The sequence below is a fragment of the Leuresthes tenuis genome, unplaced genomic scaffold (genome assembly GCF_036924035.1).
Source record: "Leuresthes tenuis unplaced genomic scaffold, fLeuTen1.0.hap1 SCAF_17, whole genome shotgun sequence".
NCBI classification, from domain to species: domain Eukaryota; kingdom Metazoa; phylum Chordata; class Actinopteri; order Atheriniformes; family Atherinopsidae; genus Leuresthes; species Leuresthes tenuis.
Genome location: NW_027325371.1, coordinates 13,224,865 through 13,247,052, shown reverse-complemented (window position 1 = coordinate 13,247,052; position 22,188 = coordinate 13,224,865). Strand labels below are relative to the sequence as shown.

At 40.1% G+C, this 22,188-nt stretch overlaps 1 protein-coding gene across 1 annotated transcript; it reads left to right on the top strand.

Moving 5' to 3' along the window:
• Positions 1 to 12,870: 12,870 nt before the first annotated feature.
• sdr42e2 (short chain dehydrogenase/reductase family 42E, member 2) lies at positions 12,871 to 21,932 on the top strand. Its single transcript, XM_072369573.1, has 12 exons — positions 12,871 to 12,914; positions 13,214 to 13,658; positions 14,508 to 14,603; positions 15,583 to 15,640; positions 15,872 to 15,990; positions 16,071 to 16,146; positions 17,074 to 17,156; positions 18,625 to 18,762; positions 18,885 to 18,950; positions 19,209 to 19,272; positions 19,365 to 19,438; positions 21,350 to 21,932. The coding sequence occupies exons 1-12, from the start codon at positions 12,871 to 12,873 to the stop codon at positions 21,596 to 21,598; spliced, it is 1,512 nt and encodes a 503-aa protein (XP_072225674.1). The 3' UTR covers positions 21,599 to 21,932.
• Positions 21,933 to 22,188: the final 256 nt, after the last annotated feature.

Below are 22,188 nucleotides of genomic sequence, written 5' to 3'. Positions count from 1 at the left end.
ATAAAACTCCTCACACTCAACACTGCTGCAGTACTTTTGTCACCTTCTGCCTGGAACACTGTTTTAGATCCTTCTCTCTCCTGTGCAGCCCACTCTATTCTGATTGGAAAACATGGTGAAGTGGCTGGAAGCTGCTCAGTCTCCTGCCTGCAGAAGGTTACAGTAGCAGCCTAGCGGGCATTATTTAGATGTCAGAAGTAAAGGAGGAAAAAAAAGGTGTTTTAGGATGTTCACTGTCAGGATCCATGGTTTTTGTGTGTTGGTTTTCCTGCCCTTTGGATTTCTAGTCTTTTCTGTTATTTTTTTAAAATTATTTCTTAGTTCCTTGGTTTATTCTCTGTTCTGTGTTCTTTGATGATATTTTGTTTGAGCTCATACCTTGTATTGTCTTTTAGTTTCTATCCTCAGTATTTCAATTCTTGTTTCTGGTTGTTATTCCTAGTTCTCCTGTTTGTTCCTCAGCTCCACCTTCACACTTGTCTCCACTCAATCAGCCACAGATGCATTAGCCTTTGAATTTCATCAGATTCTTGCTGTTCCTGATATTCCTTTGACTTCAATAATCTCAGTTTTCCAGTTCCTTGTTGCTCTGGTTTTTAGTATTATCATGTTCTTTTATTATTTAGTCTTTTGTGGCCCAAGTGTTTGTTTTCCTGGCTCAGTCGTGCTTTCTGTGCTTTTTTTTTCTGTTTCTTTGAAAAGAAAAAAAAACATTCGCCTCAGAAATTGTGACATTAACAAGCTCTGTACTCAGGATGTGCACAATGAAAGAAGGGGGGAAAAACAAAAGGTTTATAGAAAATTCTTCAAAAAGTGCATTTACTTATTTTCCCTTGAAAATACAGTACAGCTGCTGCACCACAACTGACCTGCAAAATAGTTGAGATGTTTAGAAAATATTGAAAACCTTTGAAATCAAGGTAAACAATGAACCACAGACTGCTGTGACACAGAACCTGTGTGTTATGCTTTTCTGAGGCTTCAGGGATGCTTTGCTGTTGCTAACTTTAGCTGCCTTCAGTATTGATTGATCTTTTAGTGGGCGATAGAAGCCCGGCCGAGGATACAGAGATGTTTCCTCCCAGTCGGATGTCTGTCTTTCTGCTGCTTATCAGCATCCATCTTACAGCAAACCTACAGCTGAGGCTGGAAAGAGAGAAACCAGAGAGAGAGGCCCTGTTTGTGGAGCTGAAAGACTAACACAGTGTTCCCACAGAAGCACCCACTGTGAGCAATATCACTAATGTGGTATTACCTGTTATTAAAGGTTTTAAGTTGAGCCTTTCCAGTACACTTTGGTTATGTTGCTTTATTTACATATATTTACATAATTACATATGCGTGTCAATTTTAGTCTCTGTTGTTTTGGTTTTTTGTTGTTCAAGGTTGAATTATCTGAAAAGGCTCTTTTTGACTTTGCTATGGAAACAAAAAGACAAACCAAATTATTTTCATGCTAATTCATTTCACAGGTTAAATTATATCATTTCAGAGTCTCTTTACCTACGTTTTTCCCCTTTCATGACACCTTGCTCAAGTCATTGTTTTCAGCTTTTAAGTTGCACCCATCAAAAGTTTGTGGTGAAGTGCAATCCATTGGTTTCAATGTATTGTTGAAAGTATCAGTAACAATGACGGATCCATATATGAGCATCTCACTCTGCACCCCTTCCCACACGCACACAGTAGCTTTAGCTGGAATTTCTCCTGTTAAGTATCACACATTTCTCAGTAAACCAACCGTAAATGAGCTTTACTGTTATTAAACTAAATGGATTGCATGAGGGATTTAAGCTACATGCATCAGGGGTAAGCTGCTATACTTTCTTATTTGTGGTAATTTACTGGTATCACATAACCAGTGTTTATACTGTAGTTGCATCTCTCAGCTCAGTGCTTTGGTTTTACTGTTCACAACATTGCTCATATAAAATAGATAATTGCCCCTCATCAGCGTCGGAGATGGACACAGTCAGCAACAATCTGGTGAGCATAGTGGAGCATTTAGCTGCTGCAGGAGGAATACATTTGTAAATTGCACCGCGTCTGCTGGTAGTCTAAAAGGCAAATGTCATCTGGCACATTCACCAAAACTTGGTGCTAGGGTAGGTCTTATCTATTTCAGCTGGTTTAACTCTAAATTCAGATGTTTCGTCTCGTTCTGCAGTTCTTCATCTGATGTCGCTAACTCATTTAAGACGATCTCATTCAGACAGCCAGACTTTCAAATTTGTCCCTGTGAGTTGTAAAAGCTGTACAAACACTGGGATGCATCTGCTGTCACTTAGGTAGGCATTAGTGTTTGAATGCATGCTGCTGAACACACACATGCAGTCTGCTGTCATATTGAGCTATGGCATCTGTCATGGTTCTTACAGAGAGCACCTGTGATGGCTGGTGTGTTTGCTGCAAGGTTTTTGTTTTGGACATCACATCCTGACTGCTTACAGCAGAGCAGAACTGAAGCAAGACAGACATTTTTCTAATGAATTTCAGTGTTAAGATAGCATTGAAGAGAAATTTGACAGAATTTGGAGAGAAATGTGTTAAAATGCCAGATAGCAACCAAATATCTGATCAAAACATCATACAGCGGTTATTAGTTACCATTTTTGCAGAGGCTATTGAAGTATATCACAAAAGAGCAGCACTTCCACGTACCCCTGACTGGCAGATCAATAGGCTTTTTCAGCATCGTGAAAAATAAACTAAAAATTAGTAATGAAATCAACCGACTCTGCCAAGCTGTTTGTGTCTGTGCCAGAAAATAACCCTCTGAAAAACAGGAAAATTAATCACAAATATTTCATGAAATTAGATTTATGTAAGAGGATCAGAGAAAGTACATATGATACCAAACATAAGTCAAGTTTTGTTTTCAATTCAGTGCTGTATGTTTTTCAGAGTCTGAGCCATTCGTGGATGCGATACAGCCTGTACATGAGCGCTGAAAAAAGTAAACATCTGAAAGGCCACTGATTAGCCTTTTCTGATGTTTCAGTCTCACAAGAAAAGGTGTGATATAGGTTCGTCCACATGTCCAAAGCGTATTAGCTTTACAGTTTCTGTGAGATAGCAACGCGTTGCTAATACATTGATTTGTGTAGAGGAGCCATCATGTACCATGACAACAGTTAATGAATTTTAAAGAGTGTATTACGTAAACAGGTATGTTTAGTATCAAACCTACAGTGTGCAACATGGATACGTGTTCGTGTAGCAAGATGTCACAGGTGAGAGACATCATGCAGCAACACGTTGGAGTTGAATGTCATGTAGTGAGGAAGTGAACAGATGTTGAATACAAAAGTCATTACATAACATGTGACTGCACACAAAGGGAAATGACTGCAGTGTCGATCCCAACTGCTGCTTAAGAAAAAAATCTACATTAGTGTCAAAATGTATCAATGTATGAATGACCCAGTTCTGAATTATGTCTACCCAGCAATGAGCATTCTTAATTGGTGGCAATACATCCTTCAATTCCTATATTCACATAGCCAACATTTTAAGATAAATATTGAGGATTTAAGAGTATAGAGCAGCTTATAAACAAGACTAATCAAACACTGCACATGCATGTACCTAAAACTGTGCTCAAATACCGTATTATAACATAATGCAAAGCAGGAATTGTTGTATTATCTGACTGATAATGTATGGAAAACATAGTAGGGAAGTTTGGAAAGATGTAGATCATATTTGATTGCTGATCAGTGCTGATGATGTTGAAAGCACATGATGCTTCTGTGCTTTCAAATGTAGCTTTTACATCACACCGGTTGGCTCTCAGCATAAAAACACTTTGACTTTTACACTTTTTTCTTTACCCCAAATAAATCCAACCTCCACCGATCTCATCCTGTCAGTCACCACGCCTCGGATATTACTGCTGACACATATCCTTTCAAGTGCTTTGCCCCTGTGAAAGCAGCCATTATTCATCAAACCTTGAGGTATCCTGAGGAGCTGCTCAGTCACTTAAAGCAGCTGAGTTTTTGCCCATGTGTTTGATATGTTATTCTAACGGTCGGAGATGCACTCTCATGGCCCACAGACCAACCCTGCTGGCCAGTGTTTATTTTCGCTGATCCTCCCTGTTTATTTTCATGAAGGCATTAATGTCTATTTTGATATGCCTCTTGTGTTATTTTAGATGAGTCATTTGGGAATGTGTGGGTACATGTGAGAACAGTCTGTGCCTCTGTGAGGATGGCAAGGCACATGCACGACGGAGAGGGTTGTGTGTTTGCTTGCATGGGTTGACTAAAAATCATGCATATGATTATTTCTGTATCCTGCTGTGAAGAGGGGACTTGTTTTTTTTTTTTTAAATCTGTCAAGAATGCTACCAAGAGATTATAATAGGCTGTCCTAGTCACAAGGAAGGGTTGCGTGTGCTCTTGTGTATTGAAATGAAAAAAATTGAGCTTTTGAAGATTAAATAAATCAGTTTGAATTCTTTGTTTTCTGTGACATATAACACAGCCAATAACTTTCTCTGTAGCCTAACTAGCCTCAGTGTCTTCACTCATATCAAGTAGTTATTAGATGTGGGAGCCCCAGAAGGAGGTATAACCTTGTTCTGGTCCAGTGGCCTCGAGCTGGTCTGCTGTCAGAGTCCTCTGTCAAAATACTTAAAAGCCCCAAAGACATCGAACTGAAAATTAGCTGACCTCTAAAACAACTTTCTTAGAAAACCATCAGTTTTTGTACTCTACAGTGGCACTTTAATATTAAATTTCTCCTCATGGATAAATCAAATAACTCCTAGAAATAGATAAAGAGGACCCGAAATCACAAATATGACAAAATATTCTTTGTTTATTAAAGAAAGTGATCCAATATCACAAATTTGTGCATGACAAAAGATCAATCTTTCCATTCAGTATCATGTGGTGACCCCTTGTGCAGCAATGACAGCAACTTCAGTCAGGACACTTAGACTGAACCTGATTTACCAGAACCAGAACCTGCTAAGCTGGAGGCAAAGATAAACGTATTTCTGATTGAGCACATATAAACCGACTGCCAGAGGATGTCTCTGGGTCAGATGACCTTCTTGTAGCCCTGCTTCCAGTTCCTTGGCCAGTGGGTGACTGTCTCGGAAAAAACAGGGCCAGCTAGAGCGCCTCGCGTTTGTCCTGCGTGACCCTGTGTGCTCTTTTGGGATTACAGGTTTTGGATTCCTTGCTCCTGCAGCTCTTTCTGTTTTGTGGAAATAAAAGTTTGTTTAATTTGATCCACCTTCTTTCCTGCAGTGGTCCTCATCAAACTGAACTGTGACATAAACAAACAGCACAGATGTTCTTTTTTGAGAACTTTCTCCTTGCAGTTTTTCCATCATCGTTAAGTGTTCTCCTGATAAAGTTTTTTTTAGTGGATTAAAAGTTATCCTGGATAATCTCGCAGATAATTGATACTCTTTACTCTCGATGTAAATTTTGTTGTTTCCCCCTAAGGGAATGTAACAGGTACTTCCCTAATTCCCTTATTTGTACACTATCTCTCTTCATTTGTCTGGATTGATGAACTTATTTATGCCAGATGTGCAAATTGAATAAAAGTCCTTTCTGAGTTCCTCCTAAATCTGTCCGTGAAATGAAACACTTCCACGAATGTGTTGTGAAGATCAGTCTTTAATAGATGTTCTTTATCACACCTGGTTGTTGTCTCAATGACTCAAAATCCCTAGATCTATTTTCACCTTTTAATTAAGTGCAAATTCAAGACGTTCACATATTTTTGCCACTTACACATTGGTTAAATTGGATAATTCTCAACAAATGAGAGACCAAGTGTAATGTTTTTTGTCTAATTTGTTTAACTGGATTCTAAGATTCCTAATGTTTTGGGTCACACTAATTTATTCAGAAATACAGACATTTCAACAGAACTGGTTAGTGTTAAGGATGATGAGTATTTCCCTAGTTTTGCTGTTATTTACACTACAAAATTGGGAAGTGAATTTCTGCACCAAATATCATGGGCAGTCCTCCCAAAAGCTGTTGAAATGATTAAGTAAAAAAAATAAAAAATCAGTCACCAAGTGATGCCAAAGAAAAATTCAGTTGAGCTCTCTCTCTCTCTCTCACAACTCCCTCAGTCCTCTGGAGAACCAATCCATCCAACGATTGTTAAGATAATTTAGGAACATTTTACACGTCTCTCTTCCTCATCGTCACTCTCCTTTTCCATTGTCACCACTGCTCCAACACTCTCACCCTTCCCCTAATTATTCCCTCACCCTGTCGCCTTCAGCAGTGCGCCACACACTGTTGCTGATTGTAAGAGGTGCATGCTGGGACTGCAGCAGCAGCTATCATTAACGTTTGTGTCATAAACAATAAGAACTGAACACAGAAAGAAAATATTGTTTTTCTACAGGGGGATGTGGCTGATTGATGTAGCCTTAAATTGTGGAGCTAAGTGAAAAAGATTCTCTTCATTTTTACTTCAGATCAAAGAAAAGTCAAACACAGACATCTCTGAGCTGCTGTAGGGTTTCACCGCGCATGTGTGTGTGTGTGGGCGAGTGGGTGTGTGTGCATGCGTGCATATCAGAGCTGAGCCAAGCTGATGGTCTCTGTCAGGGACGACTGGAGGACGCTGCAGTCATCGCCATGATAGATCCTGTTTGTCCTCTCCTTGTCTTTCGTGCAATTCACAAAGCTTGAGCATTTTCGTCCTTTATTTATTTTCATAACTGGTTTGAGGACAGTAGATAAATTAGAAAAAGTGCAGAGTTTATAGTGGACGCAGCTCACCTCCATCGTCTCCCCGTCCTTTGCTTTAAACCATCAGGTGCATCAGGACAGCTCCTTGGCTGATTGGCCTCTGGCGCGATGGATTGAGAGCTACCTTGCCAAATATTGATTGCCTGCAAGCCTCTGACCTCTACAAGAACAGACCTAGAGTAAAATCTGTCAAAGTCTACCATGATACAGTCTGTGGTGCTGTTCAGCCTACTCTTGGCTTTTTACAAAATATTGCCTCTGAATATAAGAAAGAGGTAAACAGCAAATGAAATTACCCTTATTGACTTGTGTAAAATAAATGATGATGTTGCTCTGACTAAATGTTTCTCACCTTCATAACATTTATTCCCCCTATTCTCTGCTCCCACGCCATTAGAGACAAGTCTTGTTCTCGTTTGGTCTGTGAATGGAATGGCAATGGCGTCATTTAATATATATGCTTTTAATTTGATTTAACGCAGAAATTGCTGTGCGTAGGGAGCGAATTTTGATCAGTCAGTGTCAGTGCGTCATTGACATGTCTGAACACTGAAACGTGTGAGGGCTCGTATCCAAAAGTTATCTGTGAAATTCGATTTGATTTTAAAGGAAACTTCTAGAGATATAAATGTAGTTTATTTCCCTGGTGGACTTCTAAATTGAATTTAGGTTGCAATGCAGCAAATATTTGTCACCAGTCAGTGTTTTGTCTGTGGTTGTTTTTCTTTTTTAAGTTTGGAAGGTGAAATGTTGAATTTCGATTTTTTTTTTTGTAATAAGTAACATCCACTTACATTGATATATACCAATTATTATGGACTGAGTGAGTACATCCTGTGAATTAATGCAGCCTCTGAGATGAACTTTTCTCACATTTGAGGCCCTCCCTTGGGTTGAAATGCAATAGAGCTGCTGCATTTTTGTTGTATGGACCCTCCAAAAATAGAAGCAGAGGGCCACTCGACCAGTTCTAAAAAGATCAGTCTGAAGTTATTGAGTTCTATCCAATAATTTGGATCTGTTATCGGGTTTCTGGTGCTGCCAGGAGATTATCGGAATAACAGTTTCCCAATCTGCCGATATACTTACAAAAAGCAGAGAAGAAGCTTAAGGCTTGTCACACCATAACAGATGTTTTCAAGATTGTGTTTTGACAAATTTGCTCTCCCCTTTTTTACCTGCCGTCTACTAAAGCCTGCCCAAACAAGACCGATAATGCCAGGCTGCTCAGACCATCAACGGAAGCCAAAAGTCTTAAAAGACCCAGAATCTTGTCTCGTTCAACAGACGCATATAGAGACATCTATATTTAGAGATCACATGTTTATCAGCTTACTTGCAAGAAGCAGCATCCAGCCTGTGAAAAGGGTTGTGAAATATCTCCTGAGGCTCTGGGAGAGGTCTGGTGGAAATTAAATAAACTTGATGATGTCACAGTGGTTTCACCATGGTGATTTAATCTTTGGCTAAAGATTGAATCTTTTCATTATTGACGCTATCGTTTCAAACTAAAGATGGAGGTTAGAAAGAAGTGGACATTTAGGAGAGAGGTCTATCTTTTATGACGGGAATTTTAGGAAAATGGGATTTGGGAGTGTAATGCCGGAGACTTAAAGCCAGGAAGGCTTGTTGGGTCCTATAACTTTTTACAGCTACAATAGTGACAACTGACACTTTTAACAGAAGGTCCATATCTAAATATCTAAATCAGTGGTCATCATGTGACCCAGGAGGGAAACTGGCTGTGGTCCATCCTGTGAGAATCACCATGAGAGGCAGCTAGGACTGCTGAAAAAGCTTTCGATTGGACCTTTTAGTTGAGGTTGTTCTGTCAAATACAAGTTTATTTTAACCTTTACAATGAATGAAAATGTAAAAAATAGTATTAACAGTCTGCAATGTGTATTACTCTGATTCAGCATCACATTCAAGTTTGAGGTGGAAATTTTTTCCATACAGTCTGGAGCAGTTTCAGTTTAATGCAACTCGAGTCAATGAATACCAGTAGATGGAACACATATTTCCCAAGGGATTTATGCTTTCAGAGTCTCTTTCGAAAACTGTCTTGTGAGCTCTGACCTCACTAATGGGAGTGTTGCTTCTGGCTGATTGAGATTTCCTTCCCCGTGTTTAACTTTGAGCAAGGGTCACAGAGGGAACACTTCCTTCTTGCTGTCTGTCCTCTATGTTCTCCTGTCTCATTTCTGCTGCTGCAGACAGCCATGAATCTGCACTTTCTCCCTTCTAATTTATTAAATTTGTGGTTCTGGGAGGGGACCAGACTAAAGCTTATTTTTTCTTTTGACTCTTTATCGAAAGAGTTTAACAGGGAATTAAATTGGAAATCACATCCTGTATACCTCACAGTTGTGGCGGCATCTATGTTTCTTGCAGAGCAGTGCCTGTGCATGTTTTACAGTGGGTTGAGACAGTTAATGAGCAGAATGGATGTAGACAGAAATTCCCACAGTTTTTCCCTGCATTGCCTCCGGTGTTGGAGTTCTAGTTGTAAGTGTGTCACACAGAACCACCACCACTTAAGATACCCAACAACCACTGACTGAGCTGCCATGAATTTGACATTGAACATGAGTGGTCTCCCTAGGATGAATCATGTTGACTCTGTTTATCCCATGACATTTCATTTTGACACCTCCATCAAGTCAGAGCTTGTAGCCTCTATTTGTCTATTGTCTCTGTTTTCCTCTCAGTCAACATACACAAAGTTATTGAAAGCACATGATGCTTGAAAACTTGCAGGTCCCCAAAGGAACCGGTTAAAATCTGATCTTATTTATCTGCATTGATAAACAAAATGACTCCTCTGCCTTGCCTCTCCTCCTCCTCACTGTACAGCCACCAGTGTCCGGGTGTCTTGCTGTAACACACAAGTGATTTGGGGATGTTATGCATACAAGTGATTGTGCTACTTTTCTTTAATCATAGGTGTGACTTCACAGCTCCCTCTTCCTAAACTGAAGATTAGATAAAAGTGACGATCCTCTCCACTTTCTCATTTCAACAAACAGTATCTGCCAACTTCTTCTACGAGAGACTGTTAACAAGGATGTTGGATCATTTGTGTCATGATTAATTGAAACACACACACTTCCTCTAAGATCTCCACAGCAGCTATTTCTAAGTCTTCTGCCTCACTGAAAGTTTTATTAGAGTTTGCCAGTGTTCAGTGTTGTCTTGTCCTTTTGAGCAAGCAGATGACATCCTTTGGAAAGTGGATTTCAGTCAGCGGCAAAGAATTACAGTGTCATAATAACTTTTTGTTCAACAGAGCAGCAGACGGAAGCCACTGACAGCACTTATCTCTCATCACTTCCTCCATGTTTATGTCTCAGTGTCTTAAAAATCCTCCATGGCTTGAGCTTGTGGAGCCTCTTAAGAACTGCAGCAACTGATCTGGCATCAGAGCTTCATCTTATCCTAAGTTGTAGATTCCAAGGTCACTTGCCGATACAGTTGGGTTTGAACAATAAGAGAACAAAAAGAGTGTGTGTGTGTGTGTGTATATATATATATATATATCTACATATGCACACACATATATATGTATATATATATACACATACATATATAGTATGAAGGGATGGAATGGTATTTTGTGTGGATATTTTGTTGTCTAGCGCCCCCTCCTGCTTGAAAATAAAAACGATGTTTGCTTGAGATTACACTGGTTTCATCGGGTATCTGCTAAGATCTGCTAAGAAATTAACAGATAATACAGAAGAACGTTCTTTTAATCAGAAAATGGCTAGCACACATTTAAAATTTCACAAAAATGCACAAAACGTATCCCTGTGAGTAGATCTAGTGCTTTTTGATCAAAGTATTTATTTTGTGATATAAAAATAGGGGAAAGCACTTACACTTGCACAGCTTACTGATGTGCAAGGTGTTTCTTCGAGTTCTTTTTTTTCCAGTCAATGCTAAAATAAGTTTTTTTATTTTAGCTTAATTTGGTAATTAAATGATTATTAATTTATTTGATTCTTGATTAACCAGCTGAGTAATGAACGACAGTGTTGGTCTCTACCCAGAAAAGTCAAAGCTACCTTGTGGAAAATTCTTGAAATGATTTAATTGAAGTGAATTATACTTTCTGAATCCCTGAAGGGAAATTATAATTTTGCACAATAAATGAATAAACAAATAAAAAACACAATCTGTGAAAAGTTTACATATCACACATTGTCCAAGTTTGATATAATTTTATACCATCACTGCAGGTTCCCAAACTAATTGTCATGTATGCATGTCTGATCAGAGACAACCTTGGCCTCATCAGGAGACGAGTCTGCAACTAGGCTTGTAGTTTCATCCACAATGACCGTGAAAGGTCTGAGTGATATAACGATAGCAAAAAGGAAACTTTGAATCTGAAACAGTCTTGTTAATGCTTCACCCAATCAACGACCTCATGTCTCTCCCTGTATATTCATTGCAGTCGCTCCTCCTCACTTCAATGGGACTTCAGGCCTCTCATGGGGAATTTATAGATCGGAACGACATAGAGACATGTACATGGCAGCATACACGGAAATTCCCAATGACCTTAGTTTGTGAGATCCTCTTATACTTCCTGATATCATTCTGTGCTTATGTGGCCTAAACCTAATCTCTGTCCAGCACCACTGTGTCTGAGATTACTGTTACATCTTCGTCATCGACTGGAAAGAGATCATTCTGACCCTAAACAATATGTGGTTGGAGCGGTGTCAAGGCCCTGCTCTCCCCCACAATCACAGCCAGCTTGAGAGCTTCTTCCTGTCACTGCTGCAGTGGGTCAGACTGGGTGACAGCTCCCTGCTGACTGTGATTCATGGGTGTGTGGAGGAGCATTTAACAGGAGTGTAACTCAAGCCCTTCTATCACACCAAGTGCTGAAACAACAAAGGAGCAGCAGTGGAAAGAGAGCACAGGGCTAGGAGTGATCTGGTTTTATCGTTCAATTTGTTGTTTGTATTGTTGTTGCTTTAGCTTGCTCAGCGTGACATGGTTCTGTATTAGCACCTGGGATTCCACCTTATAGAGGCAGAAAGAAAGTACACCTCCTGGGTCTTCAGTTGTTCTGTTGGAGGCTCATTTACAGCACATTCTCTGTGCCAACATTGTACATTAACACCAGCGAGCAGCTATTTTTTCCACCTGGCCTTTGTATTTGATATCTGATAGTTAAAAATAAATAAATAAAAAATAATAAAAAATATAACATGCTCACAAACACAATCACTGATATAACAGAGGAGGGCTTCTCCTCAACCCAGATCAGGGTAAATTGTGTGAGTATAGCGATTAAAAAGAAAAAAGTACAGTGATACAAGTCTTTGGTTATTCTGCTGCTGCTTGAGACTATTTTTCTCCTCTCTTTAATTATGTGCTGTCAGCTCAGGTTTGGCAGTCTGTCTGCTGTTAGTTAAATAAAACATGAAGCCTCACTTTCTGCTGTCTCCAAAAACATCGTCCTCCGGAACATCAGGGTGTTCTGAGGACAGTGGAGTATAAACAAGTTACCATACTCTTTTATTCAGGTTACTTCCGTCTGTGAATGGTTCGTCATCTTGTTGACATAGATCCATCTAAAAAAAAAAAGAAAAGATCTAACACCGGATTTGTAGTTTAACTCCTGAATAAGGCTTTCTTTTCTTTAGTTAACACTTCATCATAGCAGTAAATAGTCCAATGATATAAAGAATTACTGAAATTGTAGTTTTATCAGCAAACACTCAAACACTCTGCTGTGGGAGTGATTACTGTATTTTGCCCACATGTCAGTCTCTGTGTCACGCCCGAAGAGCCCTGAGTCAGGGTTTTCTCTGGTAAAATACATAGCAGAACATATGTGTGCAAGGTGCAGACATTGAGGCACCAAGGTGTTTCTGGACATGTGCGCACAAATGTTTAAGAGATATAAAATAGGTCCAAAAATCTATTGTCCTCCAGAATCTTTGTATATAGCCCTGGTGTATCTCTGCTGAATGCATAAATAAAATCCTATAAGAAGCTTCCACAGGAATTGGACATATCCTGATTGAACACATCAGGATCTTCCTAAAGACAGATGCTTTGGACTTGATGTTGCTGTCAGTGTGCTAAAGATGCGATTCAAAGTTGCTGCATGCCTGCAGGCCTCATACAGGCATTACGGGAGGAGATCTTCAGGTAAGGGTGCAGGTGAGTGGCAGACTGGTGAGAGGTGGGGCTTTGGGAGGGAACAAAAAGTGCTTAGCTGCATTTCTTCATAAGGCAGCCGGCACAGGCATGGATGTGATGAAAGGAGGAGAGCAACAATAGGGTAAGTTAACTGATACGACTATTAATTTGAGTATCAGGAAATTAGGAATTGGAGTTGGACATGATATATTCATTGTTTGCTAAATTTCCCATCAACACATTGATTCAGGAGAATGTAATGATAATAAGGCAATAAATTACTTATTTTCCCATTTCCAACCCTTCAGGATATCTATGGAGCTGTACAGTCCCAACATGAGCGAGAGTGGGGCATCTGTGGTCCAGGTCAAGCAGGTTCCCTGCCACAGCGTCCCTCTTTGTCGCCTGCAGGCCGGTGGACACCACACGCACAACCTCTCCCACCTGTCTTACAAGTCGTGGATCAATGATCCAGCCCCAGCGGTGGCCTCCAGCCTAACCCCGGCCATCCGACACAGGGTAAGTGGTGCCGTGGCGGGTACCTGCAGCAGCCCGGAGTGTACGGTGTCCAGGCTGGGAGAGGAGGTGGCAGTGGCCCACAGTGTCTCCAAGGGAAAGGTGGTGGTAACAGGAGGAGGGGGATACTTTGGCTTCAGACTGGGGAGAGAACTGGCCAGTGAGGGGCTGTCAGTGATCCTGCTGGACATGAACAAGCCTTCATGTGATATTCCTGATGGAGCAACCTTCTATCAGGTATGGCACAATGGAGAGGCAATGTCCTCACACATTTTCTGCATTTATGGCTATAAACATTTACCTAAATGCATATTTTTCCCATAACTTTGCTCCAACTAAAAACACCTTTTTTCCCTCTTTCTTTTCCCTCTTTCTTTATCGGACACTCAAGGAGTTCTGACACTGAGAAGAGAAGTTATTGTTCCTTTTTCTGGATGTTGCTCAATAAAACAAGTGGAATTGTCACAAATGTTCAGCCTGTAACTATAACAAACAGCCATCATAAGTAACGATTCAACACCTGCATCGTGGTTTGATTTATGAGCTGCCAGTGGAAGCATACTTTTGTCATGCTTTTGGAGCTTTCTGTCTCTGGAACAGGATTTCACAAAAGTGGCAAAGTTTCATAGGCTCAATATTCTAAGACTACTTCATATCAGTTGATAGTCCAGGTTCTCACTCATTTAACTATCTCAGTTTTAATATCTGCTGCCTTGCTGTTCAAACCTGTGCAGATAGTTCATGTTTCCCTCCTAACTCTCGTGGCTCTGTGCAGCCGTGACGTGTTACCTATAGTGTTACCGTGCGTCAGTGTATGTCTGGTCAGTGTGCAGGCTGGAAACAGACACAGGTGAGTGATCTGTCTCAGAGCACCAGCTGCTGGCTGGGTCAGAAAGGGTGGAGAAACGAGTCAGGTTTCACCTGCGCACCTCTTGGTACACTTACCTTAATTATAACTGTCCTTTCATGGGTAGAATTTTTATTCCTACATACAGACTGGCAAAGTGTTAATGCTGTGTTAGGAAAACCCTTTTTACTATATGTCTCTGTCATGTCCTGAAGGTTGGCTTTCCCTCTTTCTTACAGAGCGACATTCGGGACTATTCTTCCCTTTATAAAGTATGTGAAGGGGTTGACTGCATATTCCACACAGCAGCTTATGGCATGTCCGGACCAGAACAGGTGATGTCCCTTCATGTCTTCCTCTGCTTCTTCTCAATTTGCTTCTATTTAATCAATTAGATAAGATTGTAGTCACATTTCAGTCATTCAGCTTCGTGGACTGTTTCCAGAGACACCAGACTGACAGGCTTCAGAACAGTTGATAATTTATCTTTGTAACCATCAAGACCACCAACCCGAAGGACTGAGTGTTTGTCCCGACAGCTTTTAATACAAATTGTAGGGAAAAAAATAAAAGTATATATAAAAAACAACTTCATGCTTCCTCCTTTGGTCTTGGTTATGGTTACTACTGATTGATTTTATATGTAGTGGCAGTTAAACTAATGTAGCCCCAAAGATGAATAATTTTTCCACATATCAGTTACATGCTCCCGTAAACAGACAATTGATGGAGTTCCACTTTGATCTTTGATTTAGAATATTTCAATTTTGCTTACCAAGTCTAATAAATCAGCAGGTACGAGGATACTCTTGTAAACCAAGCAAAGCAAACGCACCTACTTATCTTTTGTAGACGTGATCCATGTAGTCATCCAGCTGGACAGGATTTTCTTCAGCTGCTATCACAATAAGGTTCATGTCAACTTTATGTGCAGAGGGGAAAGGGCCGTATTATGTTTTATAACCTGCCCAATCTCACGGAAAAAGGTGAAATAGTCGAGTTATAGAAAACTATTTATGGGAGCTGACGTTTTATTCATGCCACGCAGCCCTCTTCCAAGCCTCCAATCTCCAAATGTGGACTTTTTTTTACCTGTCGAATTTTAAGCAAGTCAGTACGTGACTTTTTTTCATGGAATACTGAGATACTGCGTTACCCTATGGGGTTATTGTCGTGTGCTGTAGCAACAAAAAACAGCAAAATTTGTGACTATGGACACATATCAATAGAAAAAAACACTTTTTTTGCTACAACAGATTAAATATGTGCTCAGGCAAGAAGTGACATTTTCCTCTCTTTGTTTCTGACCTCCAGCTGAGGAAGGAGCAGGTGGAATCTGTTAATGTTGGAGGGACCAATAATGTCATAAATGGTAAGAATGGGTCAGATGCTGCACACTTCAAATACACTGATATGAAACAAATTCATTTGTGGATGAATATATGTTGAAATTTTATAATGTTGTGAGAGCACTTTTTTTAATTGATTAGAGTGGTCACAAGTAGTAATTCTTGCAACTGATGGTAATTTGATACTGGAACAAATCTGGTTATATATTTTAGTGGATTAACTACACAGAGTTGCGTGATCTGCTTTCTTTCAGTGTGTAAGGAGAGGAGCATCCCCAGGCTGGTGCACACCAGTACCATCAATGTGGTGTTTGCAGGGAAACCAATCGAGGACGGTGATGAGGCTTCAGTGCCACATCTGCCCAGTGATTTGGTGAGTGGCAGTCAAATAAAAATCATTATTGTGCATTTACTGATAATGAAGAGTATGTCAGATGAATTCCTCCTTTACAGCACATCGACCACTACTCCAGAACTAAAGCGATTGCAGAGCAGCTGGTCCTCTCGGCCAACGGATCTTCCCTGAAAGGTGTGAAACGATCAGCGAATGCATTGAGGCCTGGTCGCAGAATTACACAAAGAGGTTCCATCCAGAGAGAAGATTGCAATTCAGCTTTTGTTCTTTTTCCTGCATAAAACTGTATGTGTTGGAAAGAGGCAGTGGTTGCCATGGAGACTTAGTGTGCAATCCAATAGGTGGTGCAACAGTGACAGCAGTTTAAATTTAGAGCTGCACACAAAGGTACCATCATAGAGCAGCAGTCCCTTACATACCTTCATACTGACAACATGTTCTGATAAGGTTTATGTTCCACTGTGTGTAGTTTGGTAACAGTTGTGAAGCCTCCTGGTCTGTGCTTTAGTGGAACCCAACACGCTACCAGTGACCATCAGCACGTGCATTCAATTAAGCTTAAAGCTTGGGGGTATCTCATTATATACTGCAGGTTAAAGTGTGTGTATCTGCTACAGGAGGAGCTTTTTTCCACTGCCTTGCCCTTAAAGACACCTCACCAGCAGTGGAAAGTGTACCTGTAAGGCTATTAATAGCTGCATTAACCCTGTTCTCTTACACTTTAATGAGAATCAGTGAATCAGAGAATTTAGATTAGTTTTAGGACAAACATCCTTCTTGAAAGGATTTACACATTTTTGTCGCTGTGCAAGTATGTTTGAAGAAGCATCAGTGATATCCATCAAATACATGTGGTTATATGATGACAGCTCATATTTCTGTTTGACTTTAATTGCCGGGGCTCTTGTTGGCTACTTTGACATACTTGTGGTGTTGGTACTTTCAAAAAAGTAAAAAATCTCAGTACTTCCACTGCTAGGGGAGAAAGAGTATGAAAAATTTCTCAAACAAGCTGATACTGACCGCTGCCAAAATGTGCTCGTTATTTGGCTTCTATCCCCCCCCAAATACATTTATTAATTTCTGTATCAATTTATAAAGGTGGAGGTGTGCTGCGGACCTGCGTCCTGCGGCCCTGTGGTATCTATGGACCAGAGGAGAGGAGACATCTTCACAGAGTGATGGTGAGCAAACAAAACAAGGGACATCCTTTGGCAAGTATTAATCATTTTTTACAGGTGGCACTGGAAAAAAAATGTGCATCTTGCAGTGTCTGATGCCTCCCTGGTAGAATGCACTCCTGTCTGAAGAGCTTGGATTATTGATGAAGCTTTCCAGGCATCCAGTTACAGATGACTTCTCTTCCAGTTTTACCTCAACGAGGCCGTAGTCAATGCAGTCTGGTGAAGGGGTGAATGAGTTTGGCCAAGACAAACCACTTTTGATAATCTGTATGTTGCTTTTGACTCTACCCACTTGTCTGTGCTTAACTGCAGAATAATAGAGGATGCTCATCTTCTTGTCACTTTAAAATGTGGGCATATCCTTGGTTTTGGAATAAGAGACTATGAATATGAATATTATTTTTCACCCCAATGTATTATGAAACACTTACAAAGTGAAAAAGTTCTTCAACTAGCAAAGTATCCTGGAACTGTTTCTTTGCCATGCAGAAAATGTAAAAAAATAACTATAATATGGACTTTTGATCATTTAGGGTTTAGTTATTTATTCATGATCAACTAACATAGATTCAATTCTTTAAGATTTAACATATGAGTTTTGGGCTGGTTTCCTCAGCTACTCCTGACATAATATGAATACAAATAAATCTATATAGATGGACCCCCAAAGTTCATTTAGTGAGCGATTTTTTATTTTTATTTCATTACATTTTTAGGGGAGTGGGGTGAAAGTTAGATATTTACGGTAGTTCTTCACGAATCTCCCATATGCCTACCATAACCAACACTAAGGTGCACACACAAAAAAAATCACAGGTAAAGTAACAAAAGCAAAATGGATCCCAAGTCGCAGCCCAGTCTCACAAGAAACAGTGCACAGTGACCAGTTTTCTGGTAATTTCACAAAAAGGCACAGAAATGTTAAGATGTAAACATTCATTATTTGTGTTGTATAGGGAAGTGTTCTGGTGACATGATCCCAACCTGTAACCATGTGTTTATTGATATCTAACTCTAACTATGTATTTTCTATGTCTAACCCTAACTAACCCTGACTGACAGTGAAGTTGGGTAAAACTCGGTGGACAATCTTGGATAGGATTGGACTGAAGCTTCTCTTGTTCTCTTGTGTGACAGTCCATGGTATAACATCACCATCCAACCACTCCTAACTCATTTTAAGAGTTTTGATGTAATTCTTGTGCATTTTAACGATTGTGAAAGTTTTTACGTAAAAACATAAGCATCTTGCGATCTTGGAAGGCAGACGTAGATATGAAATGGTTTTGGAGCACAGAAAGTGTGGAAATTTTACAATTTTTGAGCCTTTTCTTTTGCAAAACTGATCAATTTTGCACTCTGGACTCTTAGTCTAGTGCTAGTTTGTGTTGATAGGGTTCATAAAAACATTCAGCTGCAAAACTTACTAAGAACGGTTTACTTATCATCCCTTCATGTCTGTGTTCAGATGAATGTTGAGCGCCGCCTGTTCAGCTTCAGGTTTGGGGACACCGGGGCCAGGATGAACTGGGTACATGTCGATAACCTGGTGATGGCCCACAGGCTGGCATCTGAGGCTCTCACACCGAAGAGGAGCTGTGTCGCGGTGAGTCACATTACACTGACCTAAAGGCCCTCAGATTAGAGATGATTAATCTAAACTCATAAATATTTCAGTCTCCACTGTAGTTTGAATTAAGGTTCCACCAAGTGTTTGCTCTTTTGCAGAGTGGACAGTCCTATTTTATTAATGACGGAGTTTCAGTCAATCTCTTTGAGTGGCTGACACCTTTGGTGAGTTCAAACCTGGAAATCTTCTTTGGCTGTAAAGTTAAAGACTCACGTGTCACGTTTCCCTGATGATTGTTCAAAAATTAGACCACAACATGATCTTTTAGTGTCTTGAATGTTTGTACTCTATTCTTGCTACAAAATTGAACGTCTGTTGACAATGAGAAAGACTTAGAACAACTGCAACTCTATAGTTTGATTGAGAAAAGTTTAGCAAACAAGATTGACTTCCTTCAACTGATGTGCTGTCTCTCCTTGCAGTTTGAAAAGCTGGGCTACAGCAGACCGTTGATAAATCTGCCGGTTTCACTAGTCTATACAGCCGGTAGCTTAACCTTCTTTCTTCCTTTTTAAAAAAAATGTAGATATATTTTATGCCATACTTGATTTAAAACTGTGTGTTTGTCCTGTTTCAAGCCATCCTGGTGGAATATTTACACGTGATTCTAAGACCAGTGATAAAAGTGCCCCTCCTTTTCACTAGAAGTGAGGTAATCATCCTTCTTTTTCTCTTTAAACATCACTTTTCACATGTTCACTGAGTGTTAGTTTCTAGTTGATTGCATTTCATAGATGATTGCAACAAACTATGCTACACATTTATGCCTTGACTTGACGTTCAGTTATGTGTCCTCTCCAACAGTGATGTTAAATTCTGAATTCCGAATAAAGGAAAATGCATTTACAGCTTTCAATTCGGCTGATAATGAGGGCGAAAAGGCATTAAGTCTCACGTTAAGTCTCTTCCTATTACTTTTCTCTCTGTGAAAGCCTTCTGAAATGTCTGACACGTATTATCTAAATTATTGTTTGTAGTTTCTTGTATATATACTTCTCCTATGCTTGCATCTATTCAGTGCATACGTTACTTTTTTCTTTCAATGTTTTTTGCAAAACACTTTGAAACATTATAAAGAAAGGTGAATATGATCATCATTACGCAGTGATCTCGAGAAAACACATTTTCAAGAGGATTAATGTTACCTTTAGATAAAAGCACTGAAATTCATAACTGCAGGCACAGCTTCCATATCAAAGAACTCAGTTTGACAGGTGTCATGGAGATGTTAGTCTATACTGTGGAGCACAGTGCATGAATGTCTCATGCCCAATCAGAAGTATGTGTCCTGGAGAGTAGGTTGCTGACTGCATTTCAGCGTCTGCATGTCTTCTTTCTTTAGATCTCTCCCTTCCCTCTTCTGACGCTCTGATTTTTTTGTGCATGAAACATGAAAAACCAAAGTAAGGCCTGAATTATTAAAGCAAACGTTGTCGGATAAGCAAATGCCAAAGCTTTTACCTCTGTCCTCCAGTTCCTGTCACGACTGCATAAGATTTGCTTAAATTTAAAAAATGTAGAAAATAAATAAATAAAAACAGTGGGAGGAATTTGGCTTTATTGCTGCCTCAGGAGGCTTCTAGTCTGAAGAGGCGTCTGAAGGAGTCTCCGTGGCAGCCTGGTTGGTCCTCATGAATGTGTGATGAAGGAGAAACCAAAGCTGAGCGTCATGGGCCTTCACCTGGAGCTCATTCTGTCAGACAGCTGCTGGCCGCGTGATCGATGATTGCCCCGTGAATAAAACATAAACTGCTGTGGGTCAGTACAGGAAGTTCGAGATGAAGTTTACAGGAAGTGACATAGTGGCAGCTGCTATGGCGAACCACTCATCTTGCATATGATCCTGGCAACCTTCAGGCTGGAGTAAGACAATTTAAGATTAAGATTTTTATTATCATTTGGATACACGAAATACATGAAATTACTCCTCTGCATTTGTCCATCCAGGTTAGCACCTGTTGAACACGCACATTCACATGCACAGGGTCACACACTCATGGAGACAGATGCCTTATACACTGGAGCAGCCATTCACAGCGCCCCGGGAGCATGGGGGTACGGTGCCTTGATCAAGAGCACCTCAGCCGTGGCAAGGAGGTGGACCGCCACCCCTCCAGCTGTCAGTTCACCAATCTGTGAGCAGTGAGAGTGGGAATTGAACCACTTCAGGTTACATTCAGGTTAACTTGGCATGAGTCAAACAAAAGAGCTCTTTTGTGAAAGGTGTGTGAGAACTGAAGCAGTTTGGCATCATGGGAGAAGAATACCAGATGTAGGAGTTCCCCTGATCTGTTCCCCTGATCTAGCCCATGTCTAACTCTTCTCTCAATGCATGAATTTCATATGCAGGCACCTTATCTCCGGCTGTAAAAAGATGCTGCTAACTGGAGACATCCATCAGTCGCAGATTATCAAAGTGTAAAACCAACATAAAAACCAAACCGAGGTTAATTTGAACCATTAGCTGGACATGTTGATTTGGGTGTCTGTAGCTGCTGAAGAAACATCTTGAAATTATTTCTGTTTCAATAGAAGCTTGTAAATATCTCATCTTCTGCTGCAGGTCAGGAACATCACAGTGAGCCACACCTTCAAAATCGACAAAGCATGTCGAGAGCTGGGTTACAGCCCTAAGTCCTACAGCCTGACAGACTGTGTGGATCAGTACCTGAAGAGCCGACAGCTTCGCCCCAGCTCAACTCTTTTCAACCTGTCCTCGACCTCCCTGCTGCCCCAAAACCTCATCCTCCTGCTGCTGATAGGTTTCAGTATGGTGCTGCTAATGTGGTCCTGCTTACTCTGTCAGAACTAAACAATTTTACTGTAATAATTTGACTTAGGATTTGTTGTTTCAACCCAAACACTTAATCTCTTTGGCAGGGTTTTTCTTAGATGTGGCAAATCTGTCGAAACTCACCAGACACAATAAAGTATGTTTTAGACACAAGTTTTAAGAATTTCTAGTTATATTGTCTCATTTTCCAAAGACAGCAATTCCCCTTGATGTATATACAATGACTGGGATTACATACAGTTGTTATTATTTACAATTAATCTTCTGCCTTGTGAAATTATGTGTGCCTCATTTCAAACTAATGGAACAGCTGAAAAGTATTAAACCACAGTTATGTTATGTTTGATGTTACTGTTAGGCTATTTATTTAATATATATATATATATACAACTTTGTATAACTACTCTTTGCATTGTCGGGTATTCTATTTGAAGTATGCTTCCAGTTTGTATAATAGAGGTCTGTTGTGATTTACACATCTTCAGATTTTAATTACTATTGAGGTAGTAATTTTGTACACTTTTAGAAATAAAAGCATTAACAATAAATGCAATGTCCAATTTGGTATCTGCCACAAACACATTTGCTATCTCAATGTGCACTGAAAT

What these genes read in the sequence shown, in the direction of transcription:
- sdr42e2 (XM_072369573.1), top strand. Translation starts at nt 12,871, where the DNA reads ATGCCTGCAGGCCTCATACAGGCATTACGGGAGGAGATCTTCAG. An exon ending in TTGAGTGGCTGACACCTTTG is followed by an intron (nt 18,951 to 19,208) that starts GTGAGTTCAAAC and finishes CTCTCCTTGCAG; the next exon opens with TTTGAAAAGCTGGGCTACAG. An exon ending in TCCTTTTCACTAGAAGTGAG is followed by an intron (nt 19,439 to 21,349) that starts GTAATCATCCTT and finishes CTTCTGCTGCAG; the next exon opens with GTCAGGAACATCACAGTGAG.